Source organism: Chiloscyllium plagiosum, chromosome 30 (assembly GCF_004010195.1).
Source record: "Chiloscyllium plagiosum isolate BGI_BamShark_2017 chromosome 30, ASM401019v2, whole genome shotgun sequence".
In the NCBI taxonomy this organism is placed as follows: domain Eukaryota; kingdom Metazoa; phylum Chordata; class Chondrichthyes; order Orectolobiformes; family Hemiscylliidae; genus Chiloscyllium; species Chiloscyllium plagiosum.
The window spans coordinates 16692244-16709045 of NC_057739.1; the positions used below are offsets into that span (position 1 = coordinate 16692244).

General features: G+C 41.9%; 1 protein-coding gene across 3 annotated transcripts in view; it reads right to left on the minus strand.

The window, feature by feature from the left end:
- LOC122564761 (pappalysin-1-like) overlaps positions 1-16575 on the minus strand; it is a 326083-nt gene extending 309508 nt beyond the window's left edge. For all 3 annotated transcript variants that reach the window (XM_043719939.1, XM_043719938.1, XM_043719937.1), the window contains exon 1: positions 15757-16575. In XM_043719939.1, coding sequence (XP_043575874.1) covers positions 15757-16171 — 415 coding nt within the window. In that variant the 5' untranslated portion in view covers positions 16172-16575. The remainder of the gene's footprint in view (positions 1-15756) is intronic.
- Between the last annotated feature and the right edge of the window lie 227 nt (positions 16576-16802).

A 16802-nucleotide genomic window follows, 5' to 3' on the forward strand; every position in this document is an offset into this window, starting at 1 on the left:
CCTCGCCTTACTCAGCAGCCTCCCGTATGGCACCTTATCAAAGGCCTTTTGGAAGTCTAGATAGACCACATCCACTGGGTTTCCCTAGTCTAACCTACTTGTCAAATCTTCAAAAAATTCCAACAGGTTTGTCAGGCACGACCTCCCCTTACTAAATCCATGTTGACTTCTACTAATCCGACCCTGCTCTTCCAAGAATTTAGAAACCTCATCCTTAACGATGGATTTTAGAATTTTACCAACAACCGAGGTTAGGCTAATTGGCCTATAATTTTCCATCTTTTGTCTTGATCCTTTCTTGAACAATGGGGTTACAACAGCGATCTTCCAATCATCCGGGACTTTCCCTGACTCAGATTTGTCAATTTTAAGACCTTTTAGCTTTTCTAGCACTATCGCTTTTGTAATGGCAACCATACTCAACTCAGCCCCCTGACTCCCTTTAATTGTTGGGATATTACTCATGTCTTCCACTGTGAAAACTGATGCAAAGTACTTATTAAGTTCACCAGCTATTTCCTTATCTCCCATCACCAGCCTTCCAGCATCAGTTTGAAGTGGCCCAATGTCTACTTTTGCCTGTCGTTTGTTTCTTATGTATTGAAAGAAACTTTTACTATCATTTCTAATATTACTGGCTAGCCTAACTTCATATTTGATCCTCTCCTTCCTTATCTGTCTCTTTGTTATCCTCTGTTTGTTTTTGTAGCCTTCCCAATCTTCTGATAATCCAGTGCTCTTGGCCACTTTATAGGATCTCTCTTTTCTTTTGATACATTTCCTTTGTCAGCCATGGCTGTCTAATCCCTCCCCGGATAATCTTTCTTTTCTTGGGCATGAACTTCTGTACTGTGTCCTCATTTATACCCACAAACTCCTGCCATTTTTGCTCTGCTGTCTTCGCTGCTAGGCTCTGCTTCCAGTCGATTTTCGACAGTTCCTCTCTCATGTCCTCATAATTACCTTTATTTAACTGTAACACCATTACATCCAATTTTGCCTTCTCTCTTTCAAACTGCAGACTGAACTCTACCATATTATGATTGCTGCTTCCTAAGTTTTCCCTTACTTTAAGATCTTTTATAAAGTCTGGTTCATTACATAGCACTAGGTCCAGAATAGCCTGCTCCCTTGTGGGCTTCATGACAAGCTGTTCCAAAAAGCCATCCTATAAGCATTCCAAGAATTCCCTTTCTTTGGATCCACTGGCAACAGTATTTACCCAGTTCACCTGCATTTTCTATTTCCCGGTACATGTTGCGCCTCTGGTCCTGACCACTGTTTGGAGGTCTGTACATAACTCCCATTATGGTTTTTTTGCCTTTGTGGTTCCTCAATTTCACCCACACAGACTCCACATCATCCGATGCTATGTCATTCAGTGCCATAGATTTAATTTCGTTCTTAACCAACAAGGCCAACCCACCCCCCCCTCTGCCCACCTCCCTGTCTTTTCGAAAAGTGTGTAAATCCTTGGATGTTTAACTGCCAGTCCTGAACCCCCTGCAATCATGTCTCTGTGATGCCTACCACATCATAATCATTCACGATGATCTGTGCTGTTAGTTCATCTATTTTGTTACGAATGCTACGAGCATTCAGGTAAAGTGCCTTAATGGTAACTTTCTTATCATTAGAGATATTGGAAGTCATAAGATGTCCTAAGTTATCCTTCCTTTTTGTTGCATTCCTAGTCTGCCCCAAGCTTAAATCCACCTGCGAAAATGCTATCCTCCTGCTTATCTTTCCATTTAACTCCATACTCCCTGTCGCTTTCACTTTCCCTCCCCCCAACTCAGAAGTTTAAAGTCCTACTGACCACCCTATTTATCCTCTTCGCTAGAACATTGGTACCTGATCGGTTCAGGTGGAGACCATCCCAACGGTACAGATCCCCCCGGTTCCAAATCTGATGCTAATGCCCCATGAAATGGAATCCCTCTTTCCCACACCAATCCCTTAGCCACGTGTTTACTTCCCTAATTTTCTTATCCCTATGCCAATTGGCACGTGGCTCAGGCAGTAATCTGGAGATTATAACCCTTGAGGACATGTACTTCAATTTCCTTCCTATTGCTTGATAATCCCCAAACAGGTCCTCCATCCTAGCTTTGCCTATGTTGTTAGTCCTAATGTGGACCACAACAACTGGATCCTCCCCCTCCCGCTCCAATATCCTTTTATATTGGAATGTTATGTTTTTTCTAAGGGGAATTGAATACAAGTACAGGGGAATTACTTCATTTATACAGGGCAATGGCGAGACTCCCATCTGGACTACTGCATACAGTAGTCATTGAAGTTATAGAAGGCTTATTAGATAAATACCTGGAATGAGGCTGAGCCTGTATCCTCTGGAGTTTAAAAGATTCAGAGTGACTTATTTGAAATATATAAAATTCTGAGGGGACTTGACAGGGTGCATGTGAAAAGGATGTTTCCTCTTGTGGGAGAATCAAGAACTAGGGATTATAGTTTAAAAATAAAGGTTTGTCCATTTAAAAGCAGAGTTAAAGAAAAAGAAATATTTTTCTTGCAAATAATTGTGAGTCTTACAAATTCCCTTCCTCAGAAACCAATGGATAGAAAACTTGTAGATTTTTTTGAGGCAGAGGTAAATAGATTCTTGACGATCAAGAGGATGAGAGAATTTCAGGGGTTAGTCAAGAATGTAGAGTTGAAGCTAAAATTAGATCAACTATGATCTTATTGATGATGGAGAGGCTTGGAGGGCCAAGTGACCTACTTTTGTTCCTTGTTTATACGTTCATCATCCTTTTGTGCTTGGTAAGACTCCAACCACTGCAGACTTTAACCCCCTGATCTGCAGAGACTTCAGTTTTGCTTGAGCTTCTTGATACCACATAAAGTCAAGGATGCCACATGATGTCAAAGCCAGTCAATCTCACCTCAGCTATTTTCCATGTATGGATCAAGGCTGCAATAACGTCAGGTGTTGAACCCCTTGGAGGAAGCAAAATAAATCTTCTGCACCCATGTGCCTTTATATCCTGTTAAGATAGTGACCAGAACTGCACATTTTACTCTTTACTGTGATTTAAACAAGGCTTGATACAACTACATCTTAAATATAATAATTTCAGTGATAACCCTGCTAGAAATCAGGAAAATGCTTTATTTAGTTTGTTTTATAGCCTCGCCAACCTGTGATGCTACATTTAGTGAATGGGGTATTTGTACCTAGGCAGGTTAATCTGCTGCACACAGACACACACCTTCTAATTAATGAAGCTGTCCAATTCTTATTATCAAAAATATCGCCTCATATTCATCTTGATGGAACGCCATTGAAGAAGTTAACATTCCAACAACTTCTGCAATGTAATATTTGAATTTTAGCTTAACGTTTATTAAAACAAAAGATAAACCTAAATTGTAACATCAGATAGAATTGATGCAAAAATATTGCATTCTGAAATGGGGCATTCCCTCCATTATATATTAACATTACATTGCCTGATGTTGGTCCTGTCTTTTTTTTTCAAGACAATAAACCTGTCAGGTGTTCATTCTCCACGTGATTCGCCTCCCACACTTTTCCATCTTACCTATCAATATATCCATCTATTCCTTTGTCTCATCCCCTGGATTGAATTTCATTTTAATTGCATCTATGCTAATCAACTTAACAACTCCATGCCAAAGCTGGTTAAAGTATATTTGCAACCCAAGTTACCATGGCAACAATGACACTTTAAAATCTAAATTATGTTAGCTTTTTTATAAACAGTAAACGTTTTTAGCTGCTTCAAAAGGTATCCAACTAGGCATATAATGGGCTAGTTAAACACACTTTCGAGTTAAAACAGGTACACTCACACATCAAAATCTCAAATTAACCTATTGACCCACCACAAAAAGGCTTCAATTGAACTATTGTCATAAACTGCCCCTTAAATCTAACCTAGCAATAAAATAAAAAATAAACAATCTGATGTGATTGGTAGTGCGATATCCAAGCATGATATCATTGTGTATGATAAAAATTCTTTCCACCATGTTTTGGAATCTGTGTGAAATAATTTATAGTCTGCAGAGATTAGGTGAGTAGCAAGCTAATGTGAGATGTTCAGGTGATAATGTGTGTTATTCATGTCAGAGTGCAACATTTTTCAAATGCAACAGGAGAAAAGGAAAAGCTTGTTTCAAACAAAAAGACTAGAAACAATATATAAACTAGAACATATTGTCAAGGCTGTGTTATTGCTTCTGAGTTAAAATATTGCGGGTTCAAGTCTCACACTTGGTTGACATTCCAGTATAGAAAAGGGAAGTGCTATACTGTCTTTTGGATTGAGATGTTAAATCTAGACTCTATCCTCTCAGATGGGCTTGACACTGTTTCAAAAGAAAATAGGAAAATTATCGCAACTGTCAAGCCTAACATTAATCCCAATCAATGTCACTAAAACTGAATATATAGTCTCAGAGCTCGCTGTACACAATTTGAGTGCCACACTTCAAATAGTTCAACCATGACAACACATCAGAAGTATCTCTTTAGCTTTAAAACATGTCGATACATAGTGAGTTGGTGAAAGGCCGAAAGTAAATTTATGCCTTTTTTCTTTCTTTTATGATTGAGAGAGAACAAAATACAATGTTTCTGGATGACCAAGTTTATTGATGCAGTTTAGTTTTGCAATGAATTTTTGATATTATGATGCAAGATAGCTGCAATTACTTTGGAAAACCAATTCGCGTCAACATTTTTGCAGCAGTGAGAGATTTTCTGAAGGAAATGGATCCATTCCACGTTGACTTTGCTTTGCTTTGCTTATACTCTGAATTGGAACTGGTCTAAAACCATTATAAGAACTACTTCAACTGATAATCTGATTTTTTTTAATTTATAAAGGAAGAAAAGTGCTGACTTGATAAATGTACATGTGAGGTCGTAAACTCTTGATCAGAAGCAACAGTTTGTAAAAGCACACCCAAAACCTGATATCTTCAATAAAAGTGCCTAATATTACATAAATGATCTGAGTCATAGCCATCTCCTTCACCATATCTCTCAGTTAAATCCCAGTATTATCTATTCCAGTTCAGTAAAAGCACAGAAATGTGTTTTATTACAATTATAATATTAGACTAACTTACAAAAAATGCTTTGATTCCCAGGAGAAAAATGATATTTTTCAAACTTTCAATATTATCTAATTAAATCTCATTAGAGTTTAATACCTTTTTGACAATTTTTCACTAAGTTCAAAAAGAGCTAATGGGACTTTTTTTTCAAATGTTGTTGTTCGGCTCTCACTAATTTAAATACAGATAAAGAAAACCAATTAACTTGCAGTCAGTTCTGCCCTAACGCGTATTTCTTAAATTGGCTTTAATGAGATTGAAGAATTTAGATATTATTTGTAGAACATGAACTTTCCTTAACTGCATTGGCTATAATGTGATTCTGGCCCCATTAGTTTAAATGGTGCAGCTATTGCACATTTATCTTATAACGAGAGATTGCACAAGAACCAATCTATTGCATTATGTCAGAACCGACTGTATCTCATTCATCCTTCTGTAGAAACCTCTGTTCATACCCAAAATCAACTACTTCATGGCAATTCTAAAGTACACTCGTCTGTTCCCCATCCAGAAAATTGTTACTGGAATCATTCTTCGTGTGAAGAAAACACATTTCCCACATGGGACTTGAACTTGCCTTTTACTTCTTTATGCGTGTGCCACTTTCTCCTACAGCTTCATTTTATAGTTGAAACAGTACACCAGATTAACTTTCGCTTTTCTGCGTTTTATGAAGTTTATTCTCACTTGCTACTTTATAAATTGAAGAGTCCTGGTTTTATCAATCTTCCCCAATGACTCAGTCCTCCCATATTAAAGATTATCTTGTTGCTCATCTTGCACTGTTTCATGGCCATTTGTTATCCATCTAATTCGGAGATGTTGCAACTAAGCCGTGTTCTTGTTGAAGGGTAGGTTGGCCTATTTCACCATTTTCCTTTATATACTATATATATATATATATATATAAATATTTGCTTTAAAAGTGTTATACTGATGAATTAGATTAGAAGCCTGTAGTGTCTACATTAAATTGCAGATTTATAGGACAATGTCTTCTTGGTCTGTAAGTTAGTAAGTTCTACCTGATATGATGAGAATGGATCTGAAGCACAGCATTATCTTAACTTTGCACCGAGTGACAATTTTAATCCAGAAAGGCTTGAGAATTGTTGATGTGGGAAATAGAAATTATTACTCTGATGAAGCAGGCTATCACTTTTTTTGGTAGGGAGGTAAGAAAAAGCTCATATATGGTTTTCCTTACCTCTTCAGTCCCTCCACTTCAGCTATGAGGCAGGGCATTGTATATTGTCGGGCTAATGATTCCTGGAGGCTGTCATTACAGCCCTCTTTAACATCTGCACATATGGGATATAAAAATGTGTTGGAATTGTCACTGCAATTAATGTAAAAAAAAAATTTAGAAGCTAAATAGACTGGGGCTATTTCCCTGGAGCTTCAGAGGCTGAGGGGTGACCTTCTCGAAGTTTATTAAATTATGAGGGCTATGAATAGGGTAAATAGACAAGGTCTTTTTTTTCCCAGGGTGAGGGCAATCCAAACCTAGAAGTCATAGGTTTAAGGTGACAGGGGAAAGATTTGAAAAGGACCTGAAAGGTAACTTTTTCATGCAGAGAATGGTGCGTGTATGGAATGAGCTGCCAGAGAAAGTCGTGGAGGCAGGTACAATTCCAACATTTGAAAGGCATCTGGATGTGGATATGAATAGGAAGTGTTGAGAAGGATATAGGCTAAATGCTGGCAAATGGAACTAGGTCAGACTGGGATATCTGGTTGGTGCATGATTTGCACAGAAGGGTTTGTCTCTGTGTTGTATTATTCTATGACTCTACGACATGTGTACTTGCTAGTCTTCATTTTAATTCTACTTTCCTAATGGCTCCCCATATCACTCATTCCCTAAGAGACTAAAAATCTATCTACCTTGGTCTTAAATATATTCAATTATAGAATGCCCAGAACCCTTCAGTATGGAGAAACCCAAATATTCAAATCCATTGATTTAAGAAGTTTCTCCTCATCTCAGTCCTAAATGACCAATCCATTATTCCTTGACACTGCTCCCATGTTCTAGGTGCCTCTGCCAGAGGAAACTACCTCTCAGTGTTAAACTGTTAAATTAGAGCATGTATCTAATTTCCTCAGTGTTGTTGCTTGGGCTATTGTCTGATCCCAGGGACCACACCAGTGATATTGTTTTGCAGTCCCATCTCAAATGCAAGTATATCCTTTCTTAAAAATAGAATCAATGTTCTCTATATGCATTCTCAACAAAGTCTTGTAAAATTGCGCCAAGATTTGTTCATTTGTGTGCTCCTTTGCAACAAAGGGCACAATGCCACTTGCCTTCTTAATTGCTTGTGATATCCATGTACCATTTGCCTTCCAAAGTTCTTGTTGTCCTGTCTGCATATATTCCAAGTCCCCCAAATATCACTTTTCAAATTCAATGCCTTTCACAAAAACAATCTGTTTATTTATTCTATCAGCGTAAAAAATCACACTTTTCCCCATGTTATACTCCACTTGTCATCTTGTTGCTGATGCAGTGGACCTGTCCATACCTCTTTATAGCTTCTTTGTATCCTCTTTGTAACATTTATACTTACCAATTGTATTGTGAAAATCTTAGATATATTATTCTGATTCTTTGCCTAAGTCATTAGCATGGATTGTGAATAGCAATGGTGTTCTCAATGATTATACTCCATTGGTTACAACCTGCCAATTTGAAAATGCCTAATCTATCTCAACTCTTTGTTTCCTGTCTGTTTATCAATCTCTGATCGACCAAACATATTAAATATTAAATTCAACTCCATGAGCCCAAATCTTACAAAATAAACTTCTGGCAACTTATGGAATGCCTTTTGGAAATCAAGGTTGACACCATCTACTGGTTTCCCTTTATCTACTTTATTTGTTGCATCCTCAAAAAAATCTAATTTGTCCAACATAATTTCCTTTCATAAAGCATGTTGGCTTTGTCTGACAATTTTATGATTTTCTGGGTACTTTGCTAATACCTCATTAATAACAGATTCCAGCATTTTCCCTGATTTCACTCTTCCTCCTTCCCTGAATAGTAGTTGCTACATTTGTAAACCTCCAGGTGGGTAACTGCAAATCAGACTATTCAGTTCTCAATTATGTAAATTAACAGACTGCACTGTCCTGATCAAAAGTATAGATGAGCTTATCTCTATTTGTGGAGATTATTGGACAGGGTTAGCAAGATAGAATATTACTTAAAGCAAGCAATGTATCCTGTCTCTTCCCTTCCCACTGAGGGACACCAAGGCCAAACACACAGTGTAATATTTTCTCAAAATAGCAAGACCTTTGCTCACTTAAATTTCAACCAATATTTCTCACTGCATTTGTCACCCATTTCTTATGCACTTTCAGTTAATGAATTGCAAACACTAACTTTGAATGGAATTCATCATTCCTCTATTACTCTTTTGTATTACTTCAAATTTGATTCTATAAATTGGATTAGTTGCCATTAGTTCTGAATATCTTAATTTCCATAAATGTATTTAATAGTGGGAAAAGAGGAGAACTGGGATTATTGATTATCTGTTTGTTTCTACTTTCATTGGGTTTGGATATTGCAAGCTAGCATTTCATGCCCAAATGTCAGCTTTCAGAAGTTGGCGAGTCACTTTCTTATGCCGATGCAGTCAGTTTACTGACAGTAATACTGGAAATGGAATTCTGATATATGATCCCAGAACAGGTGGAGTTTAATTCAGATTGAGGTGTTGCATTTTGGTAGGGCAAATAAGCGCAGGACTTATACACATAATGCTAGGGTCCTGGAAAGCATTGCTGAATAATGAGACCTTGGAGTGCAAGTTCATTGTTCATTCAAAGCAGAGTCACAGATAAACAGGATAGTGAAGAATGTGTTCGGTATAATTGTCTTATTGATCAGTGCATTGAGTATAGGAGTTATGATATCATGTTTTGGCTGTACAGGACATTGGTTAGGCCACTTTTGGAATACTGCACTCAATTCTGGTCTCCCTGCTGTAGGAATGATATTGTTAAATTTGAAGTGTGCAGAAAAGATTTACAAGGATGTTGCCGAGGTTGAAAGATTTGAGCTATAGAAAGAGGCTGAATAAGCTAAAGCTATTTTTCTTGGAGCATCAGAGGCTGAGGTGTGACCTTACAGACGTTTCTAAATTCATGAGGGTCATGAACAGGGTGAATAGCCAATGTCTTTTTCCCAGGGTATGGAAATCCAAAACTGGAGGGCATGGGTTTAAAGTGAGAGCAGAAAGCTATAAACTGGACCTATGAGGCAACCTTTTCACACAAAGGGGGTGCATGTATGAAATGAGTTGCCAGAGGAAATGGTGAAGGCTAATATAATTACAACATTTAAAAGACATCTGGATGGGTACATGAATAGGAAGGATTTAGAGGAATGTGGGCCAAATACTGGTAAATGGGACTATATTAATTTAGGATATCTGGTCATGATGGATGAGTTGGACAGAAAGATCTGTTTCCATACTGGACAATTTTCTAGCTCTAATAATTCCAAGACAGGATGGTGTCTGGATTTGGGGAAAGGAGCTTGCAGATGGTGTTATTCCCATATGTCCTGCTAGATGGTAGATGTCATGGAGTTGGAAGGTGTTGTTGAAGGAGACGTAATGAAGTGCACTTTGCAGATGGTACACATTCCAGCCACCATGCAGCAGAGGTAGAGGCAGTCAATGTTTAATTAGTGGATTGAATACTTATCAAGGGGGCTGCTTTGATGTGTTAAGCCTCTTGAGTATTGTTAGAGCTGCATTCATTGATGCATATTGAAAATCTTCCATCATACTAGTTACCTGTGGCCTGCAGATGGTGGTTAGGCCCTTGGAGTCAGGAAGTGAATTACTCACCACAGGTTTCACTCTAAGCTGTTCTCATTGCCAGAATATGTATTTGCTAACCTAACTAAGTTTCTGGTCAATGGTACAACTCAACCCTACCCCACCCGTGCCCCCCCCCCACCCCCCCCACTTCCCAACCCCCAAGATGTTGATGGTAGAGAATTCAATTAAAATAATGCCATTGAATGTCAAGGTGTGGTGGCTAAATGCTTTCTTACTGGAGATGGCCATTGCCTGGTACCTTTGTGGTGTAAATGTTACTTGTCATTAATTAGGCCAAGACTGAATATTATAGGGTCATGGAGATGTATAGCATGGAAACAGACCCTTCAATCTAACTGTCCATGTTGACCAGATATCCTAACCTAATCTAGTCCCATTTGCCAGCACTTGGCCCATATACTTCTCAACTTTTCCTATGCAAATATCCATTCAGATGCCTTTTAAATGTTGTAATTGTACCAGCCTCCACCACTTCCTCTGGCAGCTCATTCCATATACACACCACCCTCTGCGAGAAAAAGTTTCCCCTTAGGTCCCTTTTAAGTTTTTCCCCTCTCGCCCTAAACCTACGCCCTCTAGTTCTGGACTCACCCACCCCAGGGAAAAGACCTTGTTTCTTTACGCTATTTCTTCCCCTCGTAATTTTATTAAACCTCTATAAAGTCACTCCTCAGCCTCTGGTGCTCCAGGAGAAACAACCCCAGCTTTTTCTGCCTCTTCCCATAGCTCAAATCCTCCAACTGTCCAGGTCTTGCTGAATGTACTGACTTAGTATCTGAGAAGTTGGAAATGGTTTCAAATGTGTGCAATCATCAGCGATATTTCTGACTTTATGATGAAAGGAAGGTTGTTGATGAAGCAACTGAAGATGCTTGGGCCCGGGGTAGGTATTGTAATCACAGGCCCTGGTGTTACTCCTGGTCTAGGCCCCTGGCCGTGCCCTCATTTCCCAACCCCAAAAAGGTTACCCCACCCACAAACAGAGCACAGCAGGCTCCCTCGAACCCCAGGCTTCAGTTGTTGAACTTTGATTCATACCCTTGTCCCAGGACATGGTTGTGTTCAGGACACTAACACAAGGCTCTCCTGTAATGGTGTTCTATCACTGAGATGATTGACCTCCAACAACCATAACTATCTTCCTTTGACCCAGATGTGACTCCAATCTGTGGGAAGTTCTTCCCCTTGTTCGTCCCAGTTTTGCTGGGACTCCTTGATGCCACACTTAATCAAGTACTTTCTTGATGTCAAGGGCAGTCACCCTTACTTCTCTTGAGATCAGCTGTTTTGTCTGTGTTTAGACTAAGGCTGTAATGACTAGAGTAGCTTAATGGTCTTAGCAGAAGCCACACTGAGCACCAGTAGGCAGGTTATTGATATGTGTGGGCCCCTTCATAGCACCATTGCATGTTCCACCACTTTACTTCTGCCAAGGAAGTGGTGGAGGCTGGTACAATTACAACATTTAAAAGGCATCTAGATGGGTATATGAACAGGAGGGGTTTGGAGGGAAATGGGCCAAACGCTGGCAAAAGGGACCAGATTAATTTAGGATATTGGTCCGAATGGACGGAAGGATCAGCTTCCATGCTGTATATCTCTATGAGTCTATTACTCTCCTGATGACTGAGAGAAGACTGGTGGGTCAGCAGCTGACTGGACTGGATTTGACCTGGTTCATTTGTGGACAGGACATGTATCCCTACTTACTGGGAACTAAAAACCGAAAATGCAGATAATGGAGAGCCAGTCAGCCAAATAATGATACTTGTCCAGTCTGTTCTCTCTTTAATTCTCATATGCCATGTCTTATTTACCTCACCTCCACCCCCCCCCCCCCCCCCCACACGTAATTGGCGGGATTTAGCAGTTTCCTCGTGGCGAAATCTTAAATATACCCAAACTTATTTCCACCGCGATTCTTTTTCGAGGTATAAATCTAATTCTCACTGATGGTTGCAACATCTTGAACTTGGGAGTGTGTCTTTTGTATTTCAATTAGAACCCCATTTAGGTGCTGTATTCCCCCATCTTTTGGAGGCTTTGCTTAAAGTGAATAACGAAAGAGCAAATGAACAACGGAAATTTTTTAAAAGTGCTGGAAACATTCAAAAGTCTCGCAGCGTCTGCGAGGAGAGGAACCGGATTACGTTGTCCTGAAACATTAGCTCTCTCCATAGACGAATCTTTCCAGTTCGTTTTAATACAAAAAAAGAGAAAAAAAAACCTGCGGATGCTGGAATCCTGAAACAAACAGAAAAGAAACTCAGGCAGAAATTGCGAGAAAAATCAGAATTAACGTTTCGGGTCAAGCGAGCCTTCTTCAGAAGAAACGCTGCAGGTCTAAAGAAGTCATGCCACACTCGAAACGTTAATCCTGTTTCTCTCTCCACACATGCTGCCAGACCTGCTGAGTTTCTCCAGCAATTTCTTTTTTTTGTCTCTCTCGCTCTTTGCGACTGTTTCAGGTTTTCAGCAGCATCGGAATGGAGAGAGAGCGAAATTCTCAAAAGTAGCTGCGTTTTATGATCGGGGTATTCAGCGAGAACTCCCTCCCGGTCCCGCTGCCAATCGTGCAGTCAATCGGCAACTTCCAATAAAGCTGTGTGTGTGTCTATGTGTGTGTGAGCTGCGCGCTGTATGTCAGGAGGAGGGTTTAGCCTTCTCTCTGGGGAGGGGCTGTTGTTCGGAGGGGGGAGGGGGGGGGGGTGGTCAGTGGTCAGTCAGGAGGGCATGCCCCCGCCCTCCTTTCCCTGAACCTTGTGACCGTCTGGTCCTGCCCGCGGTTCCACCAAGGGAAAGCACATCAGAAAGCGTGTGGGCTGGAGTCCATCGGTCGGAGCTGTGTGTGTCTATCCAGGGCGGGATAAGGGGTTAAAAAAAACAGGACGTTTCCCACTCACCCTGGGAGGCTGGGTTTCTCATTGTCTTGGGGGAAGAGGCCACCAACCGGGGAGGGGAAAGGTTTGGAGAGTCATGGTGAGGGAGTGAAGACTGGATGTCCCTTTTTCTAACGGGTGACCCAAACAGGGAACCCTCCCGTCATAGCCAGGAGACCCTCTCTGGTTGTGTTGTGGTTTGGATGCAACACGCCCTCTCCCTTGCTCAGAGACAGCGTCCTGTGCCCGATCTGTCCCCCTGTGACCCGAATTCAAATACTGCTGTGACTCTCTGGTCTGGACGGAGCAGATGTGCAGTCCCCGGGTCGCAAAAGAGCCGATCCTGTTATTGTTCGCAATTCAGAACAAGTCTCCTTCCACGCGATTGAAAGAATCTGTGGTTACTGCAGTCGGTAAAACCCTGTCCTATCCTGTGCTGTAATCGCGGTTTGGACTCTTGGGTGTTTCAAAGAATCCGTTCTTTTTTTCTCTCTCTGCCGGGTCGGGGAAATAATATTCACTGGTCACGCCTCACGCCCACGAAGCTCCCTCCCCCTCCCATCCCCTCTCACGCCCCCTAATCCCTGTCCTCTATTGACCTGCTGCAGTCTCGGAGCTGGTGCTGCTTTCCCTAGCACTTTCCCTCCAAATATCCCCACCACGTCAAGTCTGAACCCTCCCGAAGCTCTCGAACACCTACCACCGGGGTCCCGCAGAGCCGAGAGCTGTTGCATAATGTGACAACCGTGAGCTGGTGAGACCCTGATAGAGGCGACACCGCCATCCAGTCTGTCGTCAGCGCTGGAGCGAGTGCCCTCGCTTTGAGCGGACGCCTGTTTTGACAACAAATCCCGCACGGGAGATACAAAAACAGTCTCGATTTTCCGATCTAAAGCCTCATTTTTTTTTGTTTTAAAGCAGCAAGCCCTTCAAAATAAGCAAACACGTTAGGGCGATCCTCGAAAGCTGTCCTGCGCAGAGCCTAGCTGACAGTCTTTTAACAAGCAAAAAAAAATCCTGACTGAAAAATAAACTGATCGCCTCCCAGACATTTACCAGCCGATTATGAATGCCTTTTGTCAATAAAATGTGTCCCCAAAAAGAAATCCAGTCTTACTTCGCTATTTCAAAGGGCAGTTTTATTTATTTATTTTTCTGCAGTAGGTGATTCCCTGACAGATTTTCAGTGAGCAAACTGACAGTTTCAGTTGTACACTAACAAATAATAAAAAAAGGTTCTCACACGCCGCCGACTTATCTGACCACCCAATGTGAATCTAAATAGATCTAACGCAATATCAGAACAGGACGTGGAAGGTATGAGACTGTTCATTAGAACATGACATCATTCTGCAAACGGATTCAGATCCCGTCAGCGTATTTTGTCACTGTACCGTATGAAAGGGGAGTGACTGGTCAGTCTGTGTTGTTTTTGGTGAGTGCAGCTAGCTTTAAGGTGCGCATTGACTGTTGTCGAACACGAACAGCATTCGCGCCAACTGCTGAAAACACACGCGTTTGGGGGATGAAACACGGGAGAAATGTTCACAGCTCCGCGTGTGAAAACAGTGATGGGATCTGTGTGTGTGGTGTTTACAGGGTCTTAGCTGGTCTCTGCCGCACAACGGGGGTGGGGGGGGGGGTGGAGAGAGAGAGGCCGGAGAGAGAGTCATAACGTGAGGGAAATCTTCACTGAGGGGGTGGGGAGGAGGCGCGATCCTTCGTTTCCCAGATAGTATCGCACGAACACAGACGTAAACAATAATGTCACATTGAAAACAGGATTACACACGCGATGAGATAACAGATCATCTCCCGACCTCCCAAATGATTCGGCGCATTAACAAGTCACTCCTTAGGCACTGACCTCAGGTTATTTTACAGATGAGATCCCCCCCCCCCCCCCTCAAATGAATGTAATTTTAACGTTGTCCTATGACAGATCTCATACTTTATCGCAAAAAAGAAGTTAACAACGCCAGGTTGAGAGTGCAAGAGAAAAGTCAGTTGCTTCAAACCCATGATAAACCGGGGAAGCTAATACAGTAAATCGTAAAACAACGTGCTGCATCTCAAACTTCATTCCATTATTTGTGGCTTAGATTAATGCATCGGAAAGGGGTCGAGAAATCTGCGCTCTGTTTATTTTGTGGCGCGCCGGGGAACAGCTTTTGCAGTGGTTGTGATAGTAAGTTCTGTGAGGGGTTTCTAAAAATCATTTTCACGAGTTCAGGGCAAAACAGTGTCCCCGGTGTGTGTGTGTGTGTGTGTGAGAGAGAGAGAGACTGTGCGATCCTTTCAGTTAGGGATTACGCTCTCTGTTGGCTGCGATCGGGATCAAAGGCGCCGAGCACTTTCACTGTGAGCGCGGGCAGAACGTCGCGCCTCACTCAAAACTATATCTTAAACCATTCATAGAATCAGGATGCTTAAAGTGGCCCCGTTACGCACCGTGTGGATGTGTGTGCATGTGAGAGAGGGAGGGGTATCAGGAATGGCTGAGAAAGTCACATCAAGCGAAAGATGTATTTTAGGACAATAAAAACTTTGATGCATACTGAAGGCACAGCATCCCATTCTTAACCCGGGGAGGTCTGTCAAGGTCGCAATTTACAGTGTCACAATGACATTTAGGGTTAACTGGTGGATTAATAGATTTTTAAGTTCGCTTCAATTTTCAGTTCGGTTGAAAGACAGCGTTTCGCTTTAGCCCAGTGAGTCAAATCTGCTGAACACGTTTCCTTTAACAAATGGGAGATTATTGACAGAATATAAAAGCAGTTGAAACAAAACTTGTGTACAGAATAAAGCCGCGTGTTATCACTATGTAGGCGGACAAAGTTAGGTTGACATTTCTTTTTGTTTGTTGATGTTTTCTCCGACCGGCTGACACTTACCCACGATGACAGCCGGAGATCGCTGCCCGCCTTCAGGTCTGACCCTTACTTCCACAGTGAACCTCCGCCTGGGGAGCTCGGTGCTGGTTCGGAGGCGCAGCTGGTTCCCCTTCCCGGTGAAATACAGCAGTCTGGCCTGGCTGTGCTGCGGGTGGTGCTGGTGCTGGTGGTGCGGCGACGGCGGCTGTGGTCGGGGAGGGTGCTCTGAAGATGCTGGGGACACTGCTCGCTTGCCACGGGGCAACCTCGTGCCACACGATCCCGGGGAGTCCGCCCCGGGGCCATGCCGGTGATCCTGGGCCATGAGGAGGGCACGTTTGGAGCGCCGGAGCCGGCTTGCCATCTGCCCGTCACACTCCGAGCCCACAGCCAGAGCTAAGAGACAGAGGGCGGGTAGCACACTACAAACTTGCATCTTCTCTCCAGGCAAGTCTCTCTCTCTCTCTTGCTCGCTCGCTCCCCTCTCAAATCTCTCTGCCCCTTACACACACTCTCTCTCTTTAGACGCTCTCTCTCTCTCTCTCTCGCTTACGAGTTTCCTCTTCTACCGCCTCAATCACAATGATCCGCTACAGAGTAACCTGTTTTCTTAATAAGACACGACCCCTTTTCTTGCCTCTCCCCCCCTCCCAAACACGCACTTGAAACAGAGATGGATAAACAAGAATATGCTAATTTATCAGCCTGCACCATTTAAAGCACCACCTTCTAATGTTCCCATTGATAGGATTCTAGTAACATTAAGGCTGACTAATCAATCAGTTTGAAAACATCAAATTTCCCACTTGGATCCCAGCTTTTAGTGCCCTGACACGCAGACACACGCACACACACAGAGACAGACAGAGATTGGTGCTCACTTCAGACCTATGACTTTCTCCATTGAAAGATTCCGTCATAATTGCGAGTGGGGAAGTCAAACTTTATTTTTAAAAAATATATTTAAAAAGTTTCTTTTTACACAAGTGTTTTAACCTTAGGTAACACCCAGCGATTCGTGAGACCGCCTGTAAAAAACAGAGATGACGTTTAGCCCTTTTGCTTGC